Here is a 26191-nt window from a genome sequence, read left to right as displayed (position 1 = left end):
CTTACAATCAAAAGATAGTATCAAGAGGAATATTTTTATTGATTTACTTCCTCATTTTTGTTGAGCCTGCGATTAACAGAAAAAGTAGGCGAGACACTGGGTTCCGCGGAACCCTTACGAATTTTTTTCCGTAGGGTTCTGTTAGTCATGTTTTTCTTCCAAATAGAATGAAAAGAAGATTTTTATAATATATACGAGTGAACCCCCTAAATAAAATAATACAATGTTCTTGACGACTTCCGTGCGCAGTGATCGGCAGAATTAATATTTTATTTTGTGTATGTTAATTAGTTCTTCCTAATTTGTGGTTCAAATTTGATCAAACTTTTTAAAATAGATGTAAAATGTGAAAGGTTGGTAATGGATGATTTCAAATGATGACAGATGCACTCATTGGCCCTTTTGGTCAGGTGACCAAAAACCATACAAGAAGTTGATTGATGGAACAACAAAAAGTCTCAATTCATTATCTGTATGAAAATAGTCATTTATTGAGAGTAATGTGTTCATGCTAAACCGATAAACTTTATAAGTGACCAGCACTGTCTTGACACCTCAGAATCAGAAATAAATACACTGTCCAGTTAAATTTAGGTTCAGACTGATTAATTTCAAAAATTGTTCCTCTCTATTGATTACTGTAGTAGCACTATCTGTTTAGTTGTTTAGTTGTAATCTTGAATTTAATTTGCTGATTATCTGTCTGCTTTCCCACTAGTGTCCAGCTCTAGTGGTCATTTCTGATGATCTGTTCTGTGTCCTACTAGTGTCCAGCTCTAGTGGTCATTTCTGATTCAGCTACTGAAAAACTGTCCAGTTTATAATCTATATGTAAATGATCAGCCATTTGTTTTATAAGATCTTGCTGTTGTTTCTGTAGATCATGTAACTTTGTTATCCTGGAAAGAAACATCAAAATAATGTGTTTATATCTTTGTTTATTGACTGGCTTGTTGTTGATATCTACTGGTATATGAGGATTAAAAATTTCATATTTGGTGATTTTGTGATTTTGTTTTACTAAAAGCCATTCTTTATATTACATTTATGTAAATAAAGTAGAAAATGCAAGGACCTGTTTGTGCTATTTTTAATTAATTAAAAATATATAATAGGCGACTGAAGATTAAAGAAATAGACTTTATACTGTTTTATTCTGCCGTTGATAGCCGAAAACTAATGTGGTGTTTTCTGTTAGAAGTTCATCCTGTGAGGCATGGCAACTACATTTGATTTATCTGAACTTTGAAACTTTTGTAACTTTATTTTTCGTAAGTACTTATTTTGTAGGTTAATTTTCCTTTTTTAATTTTTTATCAAGTCATTTGTTGCAAGAATTTATTATTTTTTCAAGTTGCCGTGTCTTACACAGGAGGCTTATCATGCCTGTAACCCGAAATAAAGCAAGAAAAAATTATAAATTAATAAGTGAATTTGGTTTTGGTCATGAGGACGTACTCGATGTGTCGGACCCGACATCTGATATTTTTGATCATGAGACTACACCTGACGATGAAGTAGATAGGTTGGAACATCGAATCCATAATTTAGAAGTAAGCATTTCCGAAAAAGAAAGAAAGCTTGAAAAAGCCGATTTCGAAAAACAGGGGGCAATTCCAAAAACGCGCTTGAAAAGTAAATATGTGGAGTCGAGTAATCTTAATGATTTAGTCAAGGAGAAAGGTGTAGGCGATAAGTCTAGCAGACCGCGCCAGCTCCAGTCGAGTGCACCTAAAGTAAAGTCCACTGAAACAGCCGGTAAGAAGACAAAAACCAGCTAAAAGGAAAGACTCCAGGGACTCAAAAAGTTTTAAAAAGAAGGATTCTAGGTCTACTCTGGTGTGCGATTCCATAGCCAAGCATGTTAAAACTATTAGGTGTCACTTGCAAGCCTTTCCTGGAGCAAATATTTGGGACATGATAAATTTGCTTAATTGTGGAACAATTCAGGTAAATTATGATATAATTCTGGTGCATGTAGGAACCAATAATGTTGGTACCTATGAGGTTGCTGATTTTGATATAGCCTATAACGTGCTTATCTCTACAATTGAGAAATTAGTTAAGCCACATACTGTAATAGTTATGTCAGCAATCATTCCACGTTTACTTGATTTTCAGAATACATGTTATTTTGTCACCACTATTAATTCTAGATTAAGAAGTTTATGCTTTAAACGTGGTGTTCAGTTTGTAGCTACTTATAAACCTTTTTTGAAGTTTGGGATGCCAGTTTGTGAACTTTATTCACCCATCTGTAGGTTACATTTGAATTATTTTGGTAATTTAAAGTTGACAAATTTTTTTTGTTCAAGTATTGGCACATTGTTAAACAAGAGGATGTTTAGTCTCATCTTGTTACTTTTAAACAGAAGGACTCCTAAGACGTAAGGAGCAATCTTATTCTGTACCAATTTTGTTTAATTGAGCTTACAGTAGTGGGTGATTTGTATATATCCTTTATGGGTTATTTTGTTTTCTGACCATTCTTGTCAGAAAGATCTGACCATTCATGTCAGTAGTATTTTTTTTATATCTGACCATTCATGTCGGTATTATCATATTTTTGTTAGAAATATCTGACCATTCATGTCAGTGATGTTTTCTGATTTCTGACCATTCATGTCAGTATTATTATTATTTTTGTTTTCATTCTGATCTTTGTATAAGGTGAAACATGGCTTTAAATGAGCCCTATAACTTAAATTGTTTTTAAATTTTGTTTATTATCAATCAATGTGCTTTGTTTACTGTTTGGCCGTTGGTTTTTTGGTGCTGAACATTGATTGAATTAACTTTAACATCTATTATTGTTTTTTCATATGAAATTGTAATAATTTGCCAAAATTAAATGTTTTATTTTAATTCGCTTTAATCATTTCTTAGCATTTAATAAGTATTGCTTTGCATCCAGTCATCTCATGGTTTATATATCTGCGTCTATTTACTTGGTAAGAGCAAATTGTGCTATTTTTAATTAATTAAAAATATATAATTGGCGACTGAAGATTAAAGAAATAGACTTTATACTGTTCGAATTATTTCGGTTCTTTACATTTAGCTAATGATACAACTTGTTATGATTTTTATAACATAACAATGAATTTTGATTGGTTCCTTTATAGACTTGTGATTTAAAGGAATGAAAGTTTTTCATTCTGCCGTTGATAGCCGAAAACTAACCCTCCCATTATTTATCCCACCCAATATTTATGATCAGTAGTTTCATTCTCATTTTCTGTGGAAGTTTTATTTTTCAGCGTATGTTCCTTGCTGATTTGTTACTGTGGATAGACGAATTTACAATGTAATTGAGAGATTAAAGGACGATCGAGCAACTTAGTTTATACCTGATAATTTGGATTCGGATAACTTCGCAATGGATTCAGACATTTCAGATTTATTGTTACCCGCTTGATATAGACGTGTGAGCAAAGTGTTGTTGATAAATGGTGCTGAACATTGATTGAATTAACTTTAACGTCTATTATTGTTTTTTCATATGAAATTGTAATAATTTGCCAAAATTAAATGTTTTCATTTTGATTCGCTTTAATCATTTCTTAGCATTTAATTAGTATTGCTTTGCATCCAGTCGTCTCATGGTTTATATATCTGCGTCTATTTACTTCGTAAGAGCAAATTCCAATGTAATAATACCCTTTTCTACTTTTACATTTTATACTGCTGATTGTGAAAGATTTTCTGAATGTTTTAATATTCATAAATATCTGTAGAAATGCCTTTGAAAAAAATCGTCATGATTATTATGTAATTTTGCAACTTTTTAAACTTTTGTCATATTATCAATGTTGCTGTTTGCCTTTATAGCATGAGGTAACAAATGACAAATTATTTCCCTTATTTTTTACTGTATTTGTCATTGTCATCCAACATGCCATTTTTCTTTTCATTTTCAATTTAACACACAGGTCATATCTAACTATTCAGAGTATAATACTGAGCACTTTCATTAAGAGGTGTTGTATATAGCACCTATTTAACTTTTAATTTTCTTAAATTATATGAGTTCATATAAATGTTTGAAGGTGTGATCAATCCAGCTAAGCCTCTTTTCATCTTAATCATTCATACATCCTAAGCCACTCAATATTAAGCAACAAGAACTGATATTACAATCTTTTAAATTTTTTTCGAATTGCACTGAATTTTGGGGTTTCAGAAACTGAAAAGGTGCTCTTTATTAAAAGTATCTAGAAAGGGAAAGCTAAAACCTCAATAGAAAGTTAACCTATTAATTTTAAAGACTCTAAAAGATAATCAAAAAGTATACTCTTGCATTTATTATAAATAACATTTATTGCATCTAGTTTTAAAATCCCTCATCCTCAAAAAGAGAAAAAGGGAGATTTATTTCTGTAATTAAGAAGTAAGTCTGATTTTCTAATTTTCCCAACATTGTCAACATCATGTACATACTGTGAACTTTGCTTTTTAATTAAAGACTTTAATTCATCTGTTTCATCAACATCATTAGCCTTCCCTGTATCTAAATATCTTTTAATCAATTCTTCTTCACTCCCAAACAGCACTTTCTTTACCTGTTGTGTGTAAAAAAAGTATAATAAAATGTATCAAAATATGTTATAATATAAGCTAAGAAACTTTTTTGTTTTACAAAATTTAAATTATTTTCAAAATTACATAATCCCTTGTAAAACAATTGCATTGATGACCATACTGAATAATACAAACTCCAAAATTATGGATCAGTATGTCCTCCTTACAATCAGAAACAAGTTGAATTAACTTTTTCAACGAAAAGTTACATCAGGAGAATCACTGGGAAAAGTTTAATTCAAAGTATGACATTAAATATTGACATATACTAAGACTAAATGCACTCATTATCAATTCTTGTCAGTTGTACATAGTATTTTTATTGTTTTCTCTTTAGGAAACCACATCTATTTATGTGAATAGTTCCACATGCATCAGTGTCAAATAGTCAAAAAACTGTGAAGGTCTTGTATAAACAGAGTTGTCTCCCATGTCACAATTTTCCTGCAGTCAAAAGGAGTAAATTTTTTTAAGCTGCAATTATTCCTGATGAAAGAAGTAGTCAACTGGTGTAAAATTTGCTGTTGAAGATAAATGTATGTATATTGCTAGGTAATGTGATGTTCATGTTAATTGAACCATGAAATTGGGGTTAAAACCCTAATTTGGCATATATTTTACAAATTTCACATCATAATGATGTGTGATAAGTTCCTTGTTGATGTGATCCCAACTTGGTAGGAAACTATCATATGCCAAAACTTTACCCTGAGAATAAACTCATTTCAGACTATCACATTTCCATGTTCAGTGGACCCAAATTTTGATAATTTTACATTTAAATGAACATATGTACCAAGTTTTATGTTGATGTGACTTTAACTTCACATCAAACCACCTAAAACAAAAACTTTCCCCTGATATGGGACAGATGAAGTGACAAACAGACAGACCCACAAGTAAAAACATAATGCCATTTAATATTGTAAGCGTGCATAACAATAACCAAATAAACTGCTTTGCTGAGCGCAGCTGGATACGCCCGCAGAGGTCCAACCCTGAACAGTTGGGGCAAAAATGGACACAATATTCAAGCTTGATACAGGTCTGAATTTTGATTGTAATTAAATACTTGACATATAATAGGTTTCTGAATAAATGTAGTCAAAGAACTTGAAATTGGTTATATGAATTGAATTTATATTCAAATAAAGATTTCTTCTTCTTGTGCAATACACTGTGCTGTTGCTCAATACTTAGTAAATCTGTTGTCAGACTATAAACAAATAAAGTTCAATAACTTCTCAATGTTATATCAGAAATTTATAAACTGTTATCACAGAGATATGTCTCGCCTTTTTGTAATTTTGATAATGCAAATGTTGAAATTAAAATAGCAATACTTTAACATGTAAGTTATGCAAATATTCAAAGTCGATGAACCATGACTGAAGGTACATGGCTAAACAATCTCCATGGAATGAGATGTGCCATTGCTTATACAACTGCATACCAAATACCATTGACTTATTATAAGTCGTTCCCTTTAAACAAACCTAAACACAAACATTAACTTGTAAAATATGTAAAAGTTTCAAAGTCAATGAACCATGATCAGGGGTGGGGCTATATAATCTCCATGGAAACGATACTTGCAAATGCCAATAAATTTGCATACCAAATATCATTGACTTAACATTAGCAGTTCATCTTAAACTGATCTAATCACAAACTAATACATGTAAACTAAGCAAAAGTTTCAAAGTAAATAGACCATGACTGAGGGGGGGGCCAAATATTCTCCATGGAAATGAGATGTGCTAATGCTTATACAACTGATCACCAATTAACATTGGCCTACCACTAATGGTTCCCCTTGAACTGACCTAATCACAAACTAATACATGTTAACTTAGCAAAATTTTCAAAGTCTATAGACCATGACTAAGTGGGCGGAGCCACATAATCTCCATGGAAATGAGATATGCCAATGCTTATACAACTGCATACCAAATATCATTGACCTGCCACTAGTGGTTCCCCATAAATTGACCTAATCACAAACTAATACATGTAAGCTATGAAAAGTTTCAAAGTCAATAGACCTTGACTGAGGGGGCGGGGCCAAATAATCTCCATACCAAATATCCTTGACCTACCACTAGTGGTTCACCATGAACTATAATCACAAACTAATACATCGTTGACGCCGCCACCGCCCTCGCCGACGCCGGACACAGCATACCTATACCCAAGGCCAGACAATAAAAAACTAAAGGGAGGTTATCTTTATAGATTTAAATCAGTCATCAAAGTTTAATGAAAACTGCTCTAAGCACTTTAAGTATATTGTCCAAAAACTGGAAAATCCCCTTTTTGTAATGAATAAAACCCCATAAATCGTAAACTTATGGTCTAAAATTTATAAAAATCAAAAGGGAGCTCATGTTGATAGAAATAAACAATTCACCAAAGTTTCTTGCAAATTGGTGAAATTGTTTTTGAGTTATTGTCCGAAAACTGGAAAATCCCCCCTTTTTTAATGAATAAAACCCCAAAACTCTGAAACGGTAAATCCGAAATTTATAAAAAACGAAAGGGAGCTCAAGTCAATAGATATAAACAATTCACCAAAGTTTCATGCATATTGGTTAAATTGTTTTTGAGTAAATAACCGAAAACTGGAAAATCCACCTTTTTTAATTGAAAAAACCCCAATACTAGGAAACTGAAAATCTAAAATTTACAAAAAACGAAAGGGAGCTCACGTCAATAGATATAAACATTTCATTAAAGTTTCATGCGAATTGGTTAAAGTGTTTTTGAGTTATTGTCTGACATGTTGATGACGGACGGACGGACAGACGGATGGACAGACGGACAACGGTATACCATAATACGTCCCGTAAACGGGCGTATAAAAACCTATAAGGCATGAAAGTGTCATCAGATCAACAGAGCAGTTATAGTGTAAATTACTAAAATTGCCAACAGGTTGGAAAAAACTGGCTGCTTTCAACATTCAATTACTTCTCAAAAACTACAATGTTCAATGGTATATTCGTAGAATCTAAACCCAAGAAAAGGTTGATTATTAACCTGTTGTGACTTAAATATCTGTGTTTTAGTGTAATCAAACGGGAATCTTCTATTCTTGTCCATTATTTCCATAAATAACAATGGATAAAGTATTTCAATAAAAAATCCGTGAAAATAAATTGGTTTACAGCATCTTATATTAAATAGGTCAAATGACATTATAACGAAGTTTCCAGGAAACACAATTAATACACTGTCTACCTATACAAGTACTGACAAAGTTTGCAAATTAGTACATTTTTTGTTGTTTCTTCATCTTTTCCTATTATATGATACCAGTGTATTCAACAGGGACCAGTGTAAGGATAAACATATTTACCTTTTTCCAGACTGTACATTCTGGCTTGTTTGGATATACAGTATGCTTTAATTTTTGCCATTTTCTCTGTACTGATCTAGGAAATCTAATTTCCATTAAATAGCTTTTGTCAATCTAGAAAAAAGTCAAAGTACAAAACATGTGAGTTTAAATTTACTGTTCCATATGTCCAGAAGTTTTTTTTGGGAAAAAACCAGAATATTTTCATACAAATCTAAAGGGAACAGAGCGAATTGAATAAGGGATCAGTGTATCAAAAAGACTTTGATCTAAAATTTTACTTCCAAGGCAGATCTTCATTTATGTTTCATAATAAAAGCTTTGTGGGCACATTGGTAAGATATTCAAAAATGCTTTATTGGATGTCATATCTTATTTTCAAGTCCAATGTTATATTAATATTATACACAAGCAGGCATTTGTAACACAATCTAATTTCTTCAGCTTATCATTGTCTCTTTGCCAAATAAGGATACCAAAATTAAAAAAAATTGTAACAGGAATTCAATGATATTCTAAAATGGACAGAACCAGAAACCAACCAATAACAGCTCTTTCTGAACAAGGAACATTATTTAAAAATTTTATAAGAATAATTTCATTGAAATGAAAGTTATCTGATGGAAGTCAAGTGTCAACAGATTGAACGTGACATCAACAATGAAGACTACAGACAAAAAAGATGTACGAAAAAAATTACATTAACATGTAGCTCGACTTACAAAGATTGAAATTTTAGATATGTATGCACCAGCTCTTACTGTTTCAATGTCACCAACAGCTATACCAGTCTGTATAATAGAAAAAACCACATTAAAACAAAATGGGTAAGATTTACATGAATTTCACTAGTGATCTCATAATACACGTATTTGCTTTTTCTTATGATTACTGACATTACTGTTTACTGAACAATTTAGAAATTTTTGAACATTTTTGATTTCTGATTTTATTTTTGAAAGTTTCTTTAATCATGTTGAAGTGGGTTAAGAAATGAGGTCATAATTTTGTTTTGAAAATTTTCACAAATTGGTATAAAATAATAAGAGAAAATATTAAAAAAAAAGAGAATGAATTTTGTCCCCTTGCTAGCATAAGCAGCACAACTTTTTGGCAATATAAGTACACGATTTGAAGTTTATGATCAGGGGTTACATGGAAAACCTTACCATTTCTTCCGTTACATTACCAATTCTTCAATAACAAAACCACTTTTTTCAGAGATGCTAAGCCAGTGGATTACAAATAATTATACTTGTTAAAGAAAAAAATTAGAGACCAGAATTTCAGAATACTTACAAGAAAATTCATCAATGCCAGTGGCATCACTAGACAAAATAAAAATATAATGCAATAACCATCTATAGCATATGGATCATTTGCTCCTGTTGTGAAGTTATCTATATAGTTTAGTTCTCCTAACATCATAGACAATGTAGTTAAAGGATACACATCTCCAGCTTTAAACCCTGGCTGTAACAGAAGAAAATTATCATCAAAAGAGTTATTCTTTTGTTTTGTATGTTACTTTGTTGTCTTTGTCTTTATTATTTGCTTTTTCTTCCTCACAGTTTTTTGGGAGAAGGGGGAGTGTTTGGGGTTTTAATGAACACTTTTTTTTTTATTTATTTAAATCAAAACCCTATGAACACAGATTTAAGAAAGAGTATCACATGTGTTTTACTATATGTACTGCAAAATATATATAAGTTCAATTAACTTTTTCAAACTGCTATGTATCTAATGAAATTATTCCTGTAAATTGTGTGGTTCAAATCTCTTGACATTTCTATATTTTTGTCAAAATTTAATGAAAATTAAACAAGCCAAATCTATTTAATCAAAGTGTTGGGTACCCCCTTAAAATACAGAAAATCTTTGGTGATAACTCATACATGCAAATCCTTTAATCACCTAAATATTGCAAGGTCTTAGTATTTCTATGGAAAACACCTCCAAAATAATAACATTATATGATAAAAAAAAAAAAAAAAAGAGGTGCACAATGCAATAAAGGTACTGAATATTTTTTTTGAAATTTCATTGAAGTCCAAATAATAGTTTATGATCAGTTGCAGAAAACAAATGTATGAACTATGATAAATAGAAAAGAAATCATCAAAAATACCCCCTTTTTTCTTATGCTTAAAGGATCACCATTTTAACCCAGTCACTGTAGTGGGAAGTTGATGTTACAAGCTGCAGATGGAATGATAGACTGACAACAGATAAAAGAACAGACACATTGGTAACTATACCACAAACACCTATAATGTATGATTATTGTTCACAAAAAGGCAATCTTATCTCTTTGACATTGTTCTTATCAAGGATTTGTATAGTTAGAATATATAATATACAAATCCTTATTCTTATCATCTATGTGTTTAAATTTAAATTTAGAATACTTATTTCTTAATTATATTAGCTAAAATGGAAGGAAGGGACAAAAACATTATCTTTAACAAGGAAAGATTTTCTCCTCTTTCCCATTTTGTCACCATTTACATATTACACCTTTTATTTAGAACTACATATAACTTCTTAGCCTTCCAAACAATTCACCGATTCAGAATCTAAATGACCGTGGGCAATTTCATTGTACACCAAAATAAAAACAATGTTATGTCATTGGTTAAATTTCAATTGTTTGGGAAGTTGTAAGCCAATCACAGTGATTTGGTGTATGCTTTTGAAAATCTTACCCAGTATGCATTAGATTCTGAAAAGGCAAATTAAACTTACTGTATTTCCAAGTGTTATGTAGAAGGCTGAAGAAAAAGCCATCAGGAATGTACACAATATCAAAACAACCTAAAATAAACAGTGTAGCATTTAAAAAATGAAAAAAATTCAATTGCATTTGATTGAGTTTTAATAACTAAAGGATTTAATATGGGTAGTTAGATAGAGAGGAAATTAAAGTTTTATTAATAAGTCATAAAAAATGTCTATAAATAAGACATAAATGTTAAGTGTAAATAAAGTAACTCAAGTATAAACAATGATGCATATGTACTCATATGGTCCCACGATACATGTATGGTCAGAGTAATTAAATACGATGAATGTTGAAAAGTTGTTTTTTACTGAAAATTGTCTAAGGTATGAATGACCCTTGAAGCAGTCATAAACTACAATAAACAAAATGTTGACTTCTCTAATCATATGATAATCATTGTAACATGAATAATGAAATAAAGTGAATTTTACTCACTCACAAGTTAAAATTATAGTAAAGGCATTTTTACATGATCACTATCGATTTTCCTTATGAATCAATATTTTGACTTTGACTTTTGAAAATAACTTCAAGAAATATCTAAATGAACTGCTTAACAAGAAGTCAACTGTTTAATAGTGCTGGGTATTTTCACTGGTACTTGGAGCATTGAACCCTCTTTTTATTCTTTATTTTGGTGTTTTTATATTAAATGTGCTCATGTCCCCACTCATATAATTTTACAATATAAAGAGTAGTTTATATGTGCTGTCCCTCTATTCTTATGTAAAATTTAGAATATAGGGGCAGCATCTATAAACTACTGTAATTATATGATCATACAAATAGGAGCAAGAACACATCAATTAAGTTAAAATAAGAAAAAATCACAATAAATAATAATAGTAAAAATAATCTAAACACCAGGGAAAAAGTAAAAGGTCCATGCCCCTTACGCCTGTGACTTCACTTACGGATGGAAAATTCAATAGGCGCTTTAAATTGACTAGTGCAGACAAGATAACAGATACACCAAGATTCAGACAATATGTCAAAGATGAAGGTTTTCAGCCAATAAAATGAGCCCATCCGGATAACAAGCTGTGTGTTCCTGCGAAGAATTTAAAATATTTGAAAAAATATGCATATGGTTGGACCATATAAATAAACACAAACTTTCATGACCATACGTGTATGGTCCAAATACTCATATGGCCCGGAACATTTACAATTAATACTTCATTTTCCATTCTTTGCAAAAATGAATATTTTTTTTAAATAACTGCCATGTACATTGGTTATATATTGAACAATCATTTGCTACATTGCACATTTGTCTACTTACCTTCAAAAGTGTTATCATAACTTCACTAAACATTATAAAGTATATTCCAATAGAACTGAAGCTGAAAATTGAATTAGATATTTTAAAATTTTGTACACAAAACATCAAACATAGAATATTTATCAAAATCATTGAGCAATTCTAAGAGGAATAAGGGAATTGCAAACCTATGAATGAACAGAGAAATTCCCTTCCTCTCCCTCTCCAGCATAACTGACCATTCCCTTTCACTGAAGGCAAGAAAACTTTGACGAAAATTTTCCTTGTACAATGAGTGTAGTAATATTTCAAAATATCGGCAGACAGGGAGTGGCTGCAATGCTGATCATAAAATTGCTTACTTGCTACAACTCATCATTATCAAGCTGCAGACTAAATATTAAATTGTTCCTTTCAATAGAAACCAAGAAAACTTTGATGAAAGATGAAAGTTTTCTGTCCTATTAAAGGTCTTTCGGACAGGCGGCGGACAGAGTTTAGAAGTTACTAGACCTGCCTTCGCCTTCCCCGTAGCAGGTAAAATAAATGCGGAAAGTGTCCACATGTGGACACAGATGATGCTCCCGCTTGCATATCATATAGTTATAAAGGGACATAACTGAAGAACGGTAAAAGTGACGCTACCTAAAATTTGAACTTGATCTGAGTTTTGTGGTAATAAGCATTGTGTGTAAGTCTCATAACATTTGGTTACGGCTAACTTAAGTAGAGAACAGAAACTAAAAATTCAGCAATTTTTCTATTTGTAAACACGCATAACTCTAGAACGGTTGTGTATAAGTTTTATAACATTTGGTTGAGACAAACTAAAGTTAGAGAACGGAAACGAAAAATTCAGCAATTTTTATGTTTATAAAGGGACATAACTCAAGAATGGTAAAAGTGTCGCCACCAAATTTCGTACTTTATCTGTATTATGTAGTAGTTTCATAACATTTGGTTGAGGCAAACTAAAGTTAGAAAACGGAAACAAAAAATTTGTACTTGATCTTAGTTTTGTGGTAATGAATATTGTGTATAGGTTTCATAATTTTTGGTTGGGGCAAACTTAAGTTACAGAATGGAAACTAAAAATTTTGCAATCTTTCGATTTATAAAGGGGCATAACTCAGTAATGGTTAAAGTGACACTACCCAAATTCAACTTGATCTGTGTTTTATCTGTGGAAGTCAAAATCAAACATTGCATTGTATAAAGCATTGATTGTAGTTGATTCAACTATAATCATGGACAAAGGAAGATAACTCCAATTTTAAAAATTACTTGATATTTAGAAGAAAATAAATATTTTGCAATTTTTCCATTTATAAAGGGGCATAACTCTAGAACGGTTAAAGTGACGCCACCAAAATTCAAACTTGATCTGTGTTTTGTGGTAATAAGCATTGAGTATAAGTTTCATAACATTTGGTTGAGGCAAACTTAAGTAAGAGAACGGAAACTAAAAATTTCGCAATTTTTCCATTTATAAAGGAGCATAACTCTAGAACGGTTAAAGTGACGCCACCAAAATTCACACTTGATCTGTTTTTTGTGGTAATAAGCATTGAGTATAAGTTTCATAACATTTGGTTGAGGCAAACTTAAGTAAGAGAACGGAAACTAAAAATTTCGCAATTTTTCCATTTATAAAGGGGCATAACTCTAGAACGGTTAAAGTGACGCCACTAAAATTCACACTTGATCATTTTTTTGTGGTAATAAGCATTGTGTGTAAGTTTCATAACACTTGGTTGAGGCAAACTCAAATTAGAGAACGGAAACCAATTTTGGGACGTACATACGTACGTACAGACGGACAAGGGTAAAACTTAATGCCCCCTCCGCTATGGCGGGGGCATAAAAAACAACCATATATTCATAGGTAAATTTGGAGAAATAAATATATTTGTGTCAATACCCTAAATATATTGGTCTGAGATACAACTTAGAATTTACTTGACTGTACAAAATAGGACTTAGATGATGAAAAGGTTGAATCTAACTACTGAATGATATGGCTGTTTTATTGTAACGTACAAGATACCTAGGAATGGCACGCTTAAATAGGGGATACATTACTATAAAAGCAATTTTTATAATTTTTTTAACTATTTTGTTTTAAAAAGTTGTTCCAAGCACTCACTCCTAAATGACGTTTCTAAATGCCATTCCTGAGCACCATATATGTTTAAACACTAACATTTTAAGTTATTTATGTTTTACTTATGTCCAGAGACTTCAGATGTCCAGTACAATTACCTTAATACCATCATACCTTTAAGTTAACTAAGAACTTGCCATTTCAAATACTGTAACAATCCTCAACTAATGACTATCAAACATGTCGATATAATTTTTCATAGGTTCAAATAATGGAACATTATACAAAACATATTTGACTACTGTAAATTCAAAAACTATTGCGATGTTTTTATTATTGGGAATAATATGACTGGAGGAGTATCGAAATTATAAGAACTCGCATTATAATATCTGATACATATGGGTCATTTTCAAAAAATGTCGAATTTTGAAATTGCAAAATTGATTTAAAGTTACTTATTCAAACAACCCTCGTCATTGGCAAATCAAAACAAACAGTACTTATAGAACAACATATAAAAAGATGCAATCTTGATAATGTCATACAAGAATATATTGAAACATTTTTTGATAGGTGGTGCAATATTTTGTCTCTCCTGTTACCATGTTCAAATGAAATTTCGGGTTATTTAGAAAAGGTTTCGATAAAATTTTAGGCTTGTTTTTCGTAGCTTATAAGATGGTTTTCAAGAGTAAAAACTTCTAAATACATTCATTCTGTGAAATAATAGATTTTTGCCAATTTTCCATGTTGTACTGAAAAATGCCTCTAAAAATTGGTTTTCAAAGGTTATAAAAATAACCACCAGTAATGCAAGTCTAAGATAGCAATTCATAATGTTCAGCATTTGTTCTCTCTTTCAAATAAACCCAACATCAAGTAAATCCCTCGCATGTTGGTTTACTTTTGTCTTTATTTTATTGGTAACAGGAACGTACGCTAATTATATATCACTAAATTAAGTTCTATCCTGTTACCTTTTTGTCTATTCTGTTACCGATAGCAGTATTGCACCTGCAAATGCTAAATTGCGAAGATTAAGACGTTATAACCTTTAGATTAGTTCAAACAACGAAACATTTCATTATATGTGCAACTATATGTTATTATAATCTTTTTAAAGACGTTTCTGTTTAATATTGTCTATCCTGTTACTGTAACCATAGCAACCATAGTAACAGGATAGACATAACAGGATAGACAAATTTCTTCATATTTGAATGCTGTTGTGAAATAACTACTCCCTTTGATGAAGTGATAATGTTTTTATGTTGTGATTTTGGTTTCCAACACGTTATTGCACTTTTTGCAAGTATAATATTGGTGTAATTAATCAATATGTTGGTAACAGCATAGACATGACAAAAAAGTACCCACTATTTTTTTTCACTAAATGTCTTGAAATTTCTTTTCTCTTCACTGTTATACAAGAAACGTGCTGTGTTAAATGTTTAGGTTACTTTGCGATTTTGAAATCAACACTGACTAGTTCAATATTCATAGAGAGAAAAATTTAACGGCTGACTTAAGTAGCGGTAACAGGATGGACATGAACTTCATGTACGCTGATTGAATATAGTTTGTAGAAAAAATGTTACATATAATAATAAAGAGGCTACGATTTTTCGTTAGTGTTATTATTTACGTTCTAAAAAAGTCCCTTTTGCAGATATCAAGGCGATCAGGAAATAGGAAAAAAATCATTTGAAATGTGTTACTCGGGACACTGTACGCACATAAATTACGCAAAAATCGGACTTAAATATATTTTAATCTTATCAAAATAGATCTAAATCGTGTTTATTATTAATGTTCTGACTCATAAATCCTACAAACTTTCATTTAAACACTTACAACTGCATTTTCCATTAGAAATAAAAATTTTAGCATGGGTGTACTGAAAATTCAACATTTTTTGAAAATGACCCATATATCTGTATGCAGATTTTCCTGAAATCACAATAATTAATCTTGCATTTTTGTCCATTCTCCAAAAATCGCAATGATAAATGCACACAATAACTTCTGAATTTACAGTATTATGAAGGATGAATTAAAAGAACTGACCCTCTGAGAATGTTCATCAACATTAACCATCCTAAGGCAGCAGCAATCCACCCTGCTCTCCAATTATGCAAACAAGGAAAATTATTAAATGGTACTAAAAATACTATAGTAGCTATAATCGTTGTCCATGATAACCAATTATCTAGTGCTGTAAAGTATTTCCATCCCTACAAAATAGATATAACTAACAGTTTTAAAAAGGTTCAAAATATTTTATAATCTCTTTCAAAAATACATCTTTCAAAATTTGAAAATGAGCTTTAGCAAGTTGATCAAATTAGAAAAAAAATAACTCTTAAAATTTGATAAAAAGTCAATAACGATTCTTTTTACAAAAAACTGTACACTATCATGTGCCATAATACAAAACCTCTTCCTGTGAGGAGTTGACTATTTGCATTCACCTATCTCAAGCAATGATCATTGTAATTCTGGTTTGAAAGTCACTTGTTCAACAGCTGAAAAACTTTAAACAAGTAATAAGAAACTTGAAAAATATATTTCTATAAACTCTGTTTGCAGTGAAACTGTTTTATTTTTTAAATTGAATATATATAGGATGTGTAAACACATGTAGGATCTGATTTTTGATGATAATTACAGACGGCACAAAGAACCATTAAACAGCTACTTGGCGTTTGTTTGGCTTCAACTTTACTCTGGTTGAATTTGTGCAGTTTTCAGCCATATCAATTTGGAACATTGCATTTGGCATTTTTCATTTATCAAATCATTAGAGAATTCAATTTGTTGACTACAATATTTATTATTAGTTAAATTTTAAAATTTTAAAATGCTTGGTAAACATCAAGTTTGAAAATTTCACTACAATGTATCTGGAGTTGATAAATAATGTATATTGTAATCAAAAGAGGGAGGTGTGGGGTGTTTGGTAGAATCTATACATGAATTGTATTATGAGGTGCCGATGTAGTAAAAATTGTTGTATTTAAGGAGCTCCTGAAATATTTCAGGACCTCTATAATTCTATTTCAGGATATCCTTAATTCAAATTGTGGAGTTCCTGAAATAATTGTGGACCTCCGTAAATATTTAAGGATATCCTGAAATTGAAGAGTGGTCCTGAAATATATACATGTAACTATGGAGCTCCATCAATATTAAGGATATCCTGAAATATTTAAGGACCTCCTGAAATAAAGGAATTTTTAATAATTATAATAATTTTATAATGGAGGTCCTGAAATGGAATTATGAAGGTCTTAAATATTTCAGGATATTCTGAAATCGAATTATGGAGGTCCTTAAATATTTCAGGATATCCTGAAATCGAATTGTGAAGGCCCTGAAATATTTCAGCAGATCCTCAACGATTTATGACTATCCTGAATTTAATTATGGAGGTCCTAAAATATATCAGGAAATCCTTAAATACAATAATTTTGACTAAATTCTAGCCTACTACATATGATATAAGAACAGTTACCACCACTGTAAAAAGAGAGAGATAAATATGTGGGTAACAACATGTATTTGTGTAGTGGGTCTCATTGGGGTCTAAGCGTGACCCGGGATTGCCGATTTTTTGTAAGCGTGACATGTGAAAGTCAAATTATTGTGCCATGAAAACGGGAAATGAAGTCTAGCGGGACACTGGAAATTACAAAAAAATGAGAATTGCTTACGTACATAGTGTAAGCGGGATACGGGAATCTGACAAAACAGTAAGCGAGATCCGGGATCAGAACCCCCCATGAGACCCCCTATGTAGCTGTCTCACTGGGGTTTCGCCCATATCTTCTCTAATTCTTATGAGTCCAATATTTAACTTACTGTGGTAAAACACATGGTAATCTGGTTCAACATCAGAATAATAACCATAAAAAATACAGCATATTTTAGGACAAGCATTTCTGTTTTGGTTATTTCCATATTAGAATACAAACCAAGCTGAAAAAAAAAGATCACATTGTTATCAGACTTAGTTCAAATTAATCATAATTCTTTTTAACTATATCAGTAAAGCTGTTTTTAAGTATTGTAAATAAGATTTCTTCAATACAGCAAATTTTTTAAATTTTCTTTCGTTTAAAGAGTAGGTGGAAATGAACTAAAATCAAATTTAAAATTTCTTTCAAAAACAGTTCTCTTTTTGCATGTTTTTGGCAAAAGCAGATCACCCTGACTGAGGCCTCTGATGATACAGCAAGATGCTTGAATATCATTTTGTGGGGTACATATTTATTATTTTGTCATGGCTTAAAATGGTACATGTTTTGCATTCAAACAATATAACATCGTACGATGTGTCTTGATCTACAATATTTAATCCAGAAATTTCAAAAATATTTCCACTTGTTTCAAGTAAGATACATGAGCCATGCCCCTGATTGGATAATTATAAATACTCTGGCAATCACTATAATTATTCCTAGTTAACCAATGACTGTCAAGCAATGAAACACAAGTCTGTACTTACCATGAGCAACATGACAGGTGCAACATGTGGAGCAGGATCTGCTTATTCTTCAGGAGCACCTGAGATCACACTCAGTTTTTTATGGGGTTTGTGTTGCTAAGTACTTCATTTTTTTATGTAGAATTTTGTAGACTGTATTTTTGTTGTTTTCTTTTTTTTGCCCTAATTTTGTCTGTCTCTCTTAAGACTTTTAAGGTTTGATTGTCCCTTTGGTAGTTTCCGCCTCTTTTTTAAATTGTAATGAGAAAGAGCAAACTTTCCCATTTTTATACTTTGAGTTTGATGAATAATATGAAGGTATCTTACCTCTTTGTGTTGAGCTACAACAGTAGGATCTGATAACAGTGTGTCGTTAAGAAGAAGAGGACACTGTCTAACATTATCAAGTACATTGGTAGTTATTTTTGGCATCATTATTGAGTAAAACTGTAGACAGCAGAGATACACAAAAAATATCAGGAAATTAATATAAAAATATATATAACCCCTTTCAAGCCTGAAAATATAAAAGAACAGAATTGGAATGTCCCTTGCATTGCACATATTTTATCTGCAATTTTATATGAATTTACATTTACAATTCTGTAATAATTATTGATCAGTACTGATTTTCGAAGTTGTCCGAATCATTGCTGACATAAACCTTTAGAATAAATTTCATAAATATCTGGCACGAATTGTACACTTGAGAGTGCTGACAATGCAATTTCCTGCAGATTTTACACTTCTAAAACTCAACCCAGACATCTCTGATATAAACCTTTGATATATAAATTTAATAACCGATCTACAAGAAATGTAGGCTTGAGAGCACTTACGTTGCAATTTTCCACATAATTTTAATATACAAGGGCATATTAACTCCTTGAAAAATAGTTGTTTGGAACTGATTTTCAAACTTGGTCTCTTTTGCGAAAAGTATGCACTACAGGAATATGAATAACCATATCCATAAAACAAGTTTGTCACATCAAAAACATTCATCATACGAAGGGGTTAATAATTAAATTCCAAAACTCCTGCAAGAACATCAAATCAAAATGGTGGTATAGGATGTTCACATTCAAGTATGAAAGCTTTCAGGTAAAGGGTCCAAGAGGAAATTTCAAAATTAAAATATACATAGACATAGAAAACTTCATACAATTCTGTATAGTATAAACATAATCTAAATACCAAATATAAAAATGTATACAATAACAAACAAAAAGTATCATGCACAAAATACATACAACTAAATACAGCCTGCATCAGATAAAATAAACAGATTTCTAGCAAGCTTATGTAAAATAGTTATACAACTGTGTGACAATCTCAAACAGCAGCCTCGGCCTCCTTCATTCCTACACAAAAAAAGCTCCTACAACCAAATATAGATGAAATCTTTCAGGCAAATAGTCTTGGAGGAGTAGTGTTCACAATGTCTCATTATTCTACAATAGGCCAAAAATGATCATAGTCTCATAAGACAGGTAAAATTGCCAAACCAAAATGATGAAACAGTTAGGTCAACTATACAAAATTTCAATCAATCCCATTTAGTATGAAATCTTGTGGACATATGGACTGGGAGAAGTGGTGTTCACAAGGTTTCACCATGCTAAAATAGGCCAAATATAGTCATAGTTCCATCACTCTAACAAAAATTGAGGTACAGTATAGTCAAATTATGACAAAAAATCCTACCAAGTATGAAAAGCATATAGTCTCAGTGGATTAGTGTTTTAAAGTGTTAAGCAGATTGAGAGACAACTAAAGACTTAATATGGCATACCACTGAGGTGGTGAGGGGGAAACAGTCACTTCTATAACCACAGTATACTCATCTGCATATTAGGATCTATGTACCAAGCTTCATGTAGATGCAATAAGTCATGTATTCTTTAAACTTCATTATATATAAAATGTTTTTTTTGAATAAGAATACTATAGCTGTTTCAAGTGAACTTATCTTATCTTTCAGAGAATAAAAATACTGTCTGTTGGTTTATTAAGACTGGACTACAACTAAAGAAAGGTATTGTTCCACAAGGATTCTATACAGTGTTTAATATCAAGAGAATAAAACAAGACTTACCATTTGTGCATCAGATTACTTTGCACCAGTATATGTGACAACAAACTTTCTCTTTTATACCGAGCCATTGCCTGAAATGAATTAAAGAAAAGATGTTTAACTAGTATTTCTGAGGATAAGGATTTGCCAAGTATCAAATTGTATTGTGCCCATGAAATATAAGCCATATTTTCCATGTGGATATTGTGTTCCTGTAATATATGCCTTCACTTTTGAATCCTTTTAGAAGAATCAGAAAAGAAGATGTATGCCAATAGAAAACTTCTTTTACAAATATTCAAGGAATGTTTGTATCATATACCTTCTTGATAATGTCCTTAGGGAAACATCTTGCTTTATAAACATAACATATGTTTTATAATTGCCAATGAGACATTTACTATCCACCCCAGACTAAAGGACATGGATCAAAGCAACTATAGCTGTACGGGCATTCCTAATCTTGGATTTAATGGGTTAGGGGAGCAAAGAATTAAACTGTTCATTTCCTTTAGGCTTCATCCCCGTGTATGAATAAATTGTCAAAAACACAAAATATATAATATCCACAAAACAACAATTTTTTTTCCTTCCACAAAAATTATCAACCCTGAGAAATAGATGAATCTACAGTATTTTGTTGATAAAGGCTGGAAGTACAATCTAATTAAAATTATTAATAAAATCCTTCAATTGTGCCTGTTTTGATTTGCGACATATATAATCTACTGTAAGATAAAACAATTAAACAATTTAAGCTATTTTATTTATAGAAATGATGAAAATAGCAAATCTATTTTCAAATTTATCAGTTTCTATTCTACATGTGGTCATTATGATGTAATATTTTTTAAGTTAATGTACCTTTGGTGCATAAAATCTGGATTTCTTAGACATAATGTCATCTACTCCAGGGTCTATATAGGTGTAATCAAAGGAAATCTGAAAATATAGTTTATCTAACTGAAAGTTGATCAGCATTGTTAAAAACATTTCACATTCACAAATGCAGAAAAGTGCTTTCAATGCACTAAATTTATAAATATTTTTTCCATTTTGTGGAGAACATTAATTTTTTATATCCAACCTTACCTGTACTCTGATTACCAGTAAGCATAATTATGTTAAGTTATAATGCAACCAGTCTTCACAGTATGCCCAGTAATATTTATTTTTAAATTTAACAGTTTCTATCTATGTAATAGTCTGTACCAATAGTAATGCAACTTTATAGAATATCATTGGTCTATCACAAGTAGTTCCAATCAAACTAACTTAACCAGAAAACTTAACAATTGTTGATGCCGATGATGACAACACTGTCGTTGGAAAAGCAACACCTATGTCTTGCCTTCCGCAACTTTCATCGTAGGCGAGACAAGAAACAATTTGACATCTGTAATAAACATGCAAGACTACAATTCAAATAATTTTATGAAATTCAAGTTAAAATATCTACAAATTTGTCCATATCTAATAGGAACTCTTGAACATCGCCACTTTACTATTTTAAACTACTTTAGAACTTATTTATTATCAATTTATTACATACCATAAAATTTGGATCATCTTTCTTTTGTTTTGAGTATTCAACACAGTTGTCCAAAACTACCTGAAAAAAGATACTGTGAACATGATAAGCATATATATCCTTAATTTCTCCTTTAAGTGTATGGTTGTTCTTGTGAACATGATAAGCATATCCTTAATTTCTCCTTTAAGTGTATGGTTGTTCTTGTGAACATGATAAGCATATCCTTAATTTCTCCTTTAAGTGTATGGTTGTTCTTGTGAACATGATAAGCATATCCTTAATTTCTCCTTTAAGTGTATGGTTGTTCTTGTGAACAAAGATTCCTATATATTTGATCTATCAATAAAATAAATAATAAAAATGTAAGAAGATTTGATTTGATTTGATTTTTGGTGTTTTAACGCCACTTTAAAGCACCGCTTTTGGGCTATTTCGTGGTGGCCAGTTTTTATTGGTGGAGGAAGCCGGAGTGCCCGGAGTGCCCGGAGAAAACCACTGACCTTCGATAGGAAAACTGACAATCCTAGTCAATTAAGATTGGAGTTGAGTGCACTCGCACGAGCGGGGTTCGAACTCACAACCTCAGTGTTGACTGGCTAGTGATTACAGTAGTAACTACTTAGACCACTCGGCCACCGAGGCCCCCAAAATGTAAGAAGAATAACAATGTTTTCTTAATTCTTAAAGTATGATGAAATCTGCATGAGCTAGCAACTCACTGCAAATATATGTAATTGTAAATCGTCTGTCAAGCTTTTTAGACTCTAGTTTAGACTCCTTTCCACTTTGAATGTAATAATTTTAATATACCAAGATGGACTTGTTTTAGAAATACAGATATGAACTGAAGATCCCAAATTTGACTGTACAATGGTTTAAGATATTACAATAATAATTCTAACATAATTCAAAATAAAACATTTCAAGAAATAGTAGATCCTTTCTTAAATTGATTTAATGTCTTCTAGTATAAGTGAATTTTACCTTAGTAAAAACAATTACATTTTTCATGTTGTCCATACTGAATTATTCTATGATTTTAAAAATGTTCTGGTAACAAGAAATTAATGTAAAAAAACAATTTATACTTTTCTAAAACATACATAAAAATATATGGAAAAAGGAAGTTTTCGTCATTTCTATTCTTATGTGAACTAAATGTGGATAGTGTCCACATGTGGACACAGATGATGCCCCCGCTTGCATATCATATAGTTATAAAGGGACATAACTGAAGAACGGTAAAAGTGACGCTACCCAAATTTGAACTTGATCTGAGTTTTGTGGTAATAAGCATTGTGTGTAAGTCTCATAACATTTGGTTGAGGCTAACTTAAGTAGAGAACAGAAACTTAAAATTCAGCAATTTTTCTATTTGGAAACACGCATAACTCTAGAACGGTTGCATTTGTGTATAAGTTTTATAACATTTGGTTGAGACAAACTAAAGTTAGAGAACGGAAATGAAAAATATAGCAATTTTTATGTTTATAAAGGGACACAACTCAAGAATGGTATGAGTGTTGCCACCAAATTTCGTACTTAATCTGTATTATGTAGTAATAAGCATTGTGTAAAAGTTTCATATCATTTGGTTGAGGCACTAAAGTTAGAAAACAGAAACAAATAATTTGTACTTGATCTTAGTTTTGTGGTAATGAATATTGTGTATAGGTTTCATAATGTTTGGTTGGGGAAAACTTAAGTTACAGAATGGAAACTAAAAATTTTGCAATCTTTCGAGTTATAAAGGGGCATAACTCAATAATGGTTAAAGTGACACTACCCAAATTCAACTTGATCTGTGTTTTATCAGTGGAAGTCAAAATTAAACATTGCATGGATAAAGCATTGAATGTAGTTGATTCATTTATAATCATGGACAAAGGAAGATAACTCCAATTTTAATAAAAATTACTTGATATTTAGAAGAAAATAAAAATTTTGCAATTTTCCATTTACAAAGAGGCATAACTCTTGAACAGTTAAAGTGACGCCACCAAAATTCCAACTTGATCTGTGTTTTGTGGTAATAAGCATTGTGTATAAGTTGCATAACATTTGGTTGAGGCAAACTAAAGTTAGAGAATGGAAACGATAAATTCAGCAATTTTCCATTTGTAAAGGGGCATAACTCTAGAACGGTAAAAGTGACGCCACCAAAATTCAAACTTGATCTGTGTTTTGTGGTAATAAGCATTGTGTATAAGTTGCATAACATTTGGTTGAGGCAAACTAAAGTTAGAGAATGGAAACGAAAAATTTTGCAATTTTTCCATTTGTAAAGGAGCATAACTCTAGAACGGTAAAAGTGACGCCACCAAAATTCAATCTTGATCTTTGTTTTGTGGTAATAAGCATTGTGTATAAGTTTCATAACATTTGGTTGAGGCAAACTAAAATTAGAGAACGGAAACGAAAAATTCGGCAATTTTTCCATTTGTAAAGGGGCATAACTCTAGAATGGTAAAAGTGAAGCCACCAAAATTCAAACTTGATCTGTGTTTTGTGATAATAAGCATTGTGTATAAGTTTCATAACATTTGGTTGAGGCAAACTAAAGTTAGAGAATGGAAACGATAAATTCAGCAATTTTCCATTTGTAAAGGGGCATAACTCTAGAACGGTAAAAGTGACGCCACCAAAATTCAAACTTGATCTGTGTTTTGTGGTAATAAGCATTGTGTATAAGTTTCATAACATTTGGTTGAGGCAAACTAAAGTTAGAGAATGGAAACGATAAATTCAGCAATTTTCCATTTGTAAAGGGGCATAACTCTAGAACGGTAAAAGTGATGCCACCAAAATTCAAACTTGATCTGTGTTTTGTGGTAATAAGCATTGTGTATAAGTTTCATAACATTTGGTTGAGGCAAACTAAAGTTAGAGAACGGAAACCAATTTTGGGATGTACATACGTACAGACGGACAAGGGTAAAACTTAATGCCCTCTCCGCTACGGTGGGGCATAAAAATACCAACTAACAAACAATAACAGTATAGTGCCTACCTGTGCTTAAGGTGTATGCTCTTATAAAATACAAGATAATGTGTTTGTCCGAGCAAGAACTTCTCTATGTTCTTTACTTTAGGCATATTTATCTAAAACTCATAGCTGTTTTCTGCTCTTTGGTCAGTTTGTTGTCTCTTTGACACATTCCCTGTTTCCATTCTCTATTTTATTTTTTACAGAGTTTGTCTTTAGTGCTGTGTGAAGACGGTAGAGTTCCTCCCTGTGCTTACAAATGTAAGGTGTATGCTCTAATAATATACAAGATAATGGAGTGTGTGTCTGAGCCAGAACTTCTCTATGTTCTTTACTCTTGGCATATTTATCTAAAACTCATATAATATTGATTCACTAATAGGGTCTTTGCATCGGAAATAAACACATTTATTCTAAAACCAGTCGTTGGCATGATACAGGTTATGGTCGTCTCGTATAAGTTATGATGGCATAATACTAAACCCCCAAATGAGAGGGATTATGTTTGTTTTTCATATGATGAAGACATAATCTTTCAATCAGTTTAATTGAAGTCTGGAGCTGGCATATCAGTGACTGCTAGTAGTTGTTAACTTATGTATATCATTTTCATTTTGCTTAGTTTCTTTTGTTTCCTATTCTAACATTAGACTCTGACTTCTTTTAAACTGAGTTTTACTGTGCGTATTGCTGTGTGTTTGTTTATTCCACATAGGCTAGAGGTATAGAGGAGGGTAGAGATTTCTCAAACATATTTAACCCAGCCGCTTTTTTGTGCATGTCCCAAAGTCAGGAACCTCTAGCCTTTGTTAGTCCTGTGTGGTTTTTTAATTTTGGTTCATTTGGGTTTTTTTTTAGATTAGTGTGGCATCCATTTTGCTGAACTAGAATACATTATTGTTTAGGGGCCAGCTGAAGCCTGATTACAGGTGCAGGGTTTTCTAGCTGTGTTTATGACCCATTGATGGCCTTGGGCTGTTTTCTGCTCTATGGTTGGGTAGTTATCTCTTTCACAC

The 26191-nt window shown here is 31.5% G+C and overlaps 1 protein-coding gene across 1 annotated transcript in view; it reads right to left on the bottom strand.

Moving 5' to 3' along the window:
- Positions 1 to 479: 479 nt before the first annotated feature.
- LOC127707950 (transient receptor potential cation channel subfamily A member 1-like) overlaps positions 480 to 26191 on the bottom strand; it is a 46424-nt gene continuing 20712 nt past the window's right edge. Inside the window, exons 19-31 of the mRNA XM_052212709.1 lie at positions 22208 to 22267; positions 21520 to 21597; positions 20677 to 20747; positions 18906 to 19095; positions 17954 to 18070; positions 16160 to 16326; positions 12007 to 12067; positions 10685 to 10753; positions 9239 to 9412; positions 8662 to 8730; positions 7940 to 8053; positions 4441 to 4562; positions 480 to 899 (exon numbers count right to left, since the gene is read on the bottom strand). Coding sequence (XP_052068669.1) covers positions 764 to 899; positions 4441 to 4562; positions 7940 to 8053; positions 8662 to 8730; positions 9239 to 9412; positions 10685 to 10753; positions 12007 to 12067; positions 16160 to 16326; positions 17954 to 18070; positions 18906 to 19095; positions 20677 to 20747; positions 21520 to 21597; positions 22208 to 22267 — 1428 coding nt within the window. The 3' untranslated portion in view covers positions 480 to 763. The remainder of the gene's footprint in view (positions 900 to 4440; positions 4563 to 7939; positions 8054 to 8661; positions 8731 to 9238; positions 9413 to 10684; positions 10754 to 12006; positions 12068 to 16159; positions 16327 to 17953; positions 18071 to 18905; positions 19096 to 20676; positions 20748 to 21519; positions 21598 to 22207; positions 22268 to 26191) is intronic.

Source organism: Mytilus californianus, unplaced genomic scaffold (genome assembly GCF_021869535.1).
Source record: "Mytilus californianus isolate M0D057914Y unplaced genomic scaffold, xbMytCali1.0.p SCAF_7, whole genome shotgun sequence".
Lineage (NCBI taxonomy): Eukaryota > Metazoa > Mollusca > Bivalvia > Mytilida > Mytilidae > Mytilus > Mytilus californianus.
Note: the sequence above shows the minus strand (reverse complement) of the source record. Positions and strands in the feature narration are given on the sequence as shown.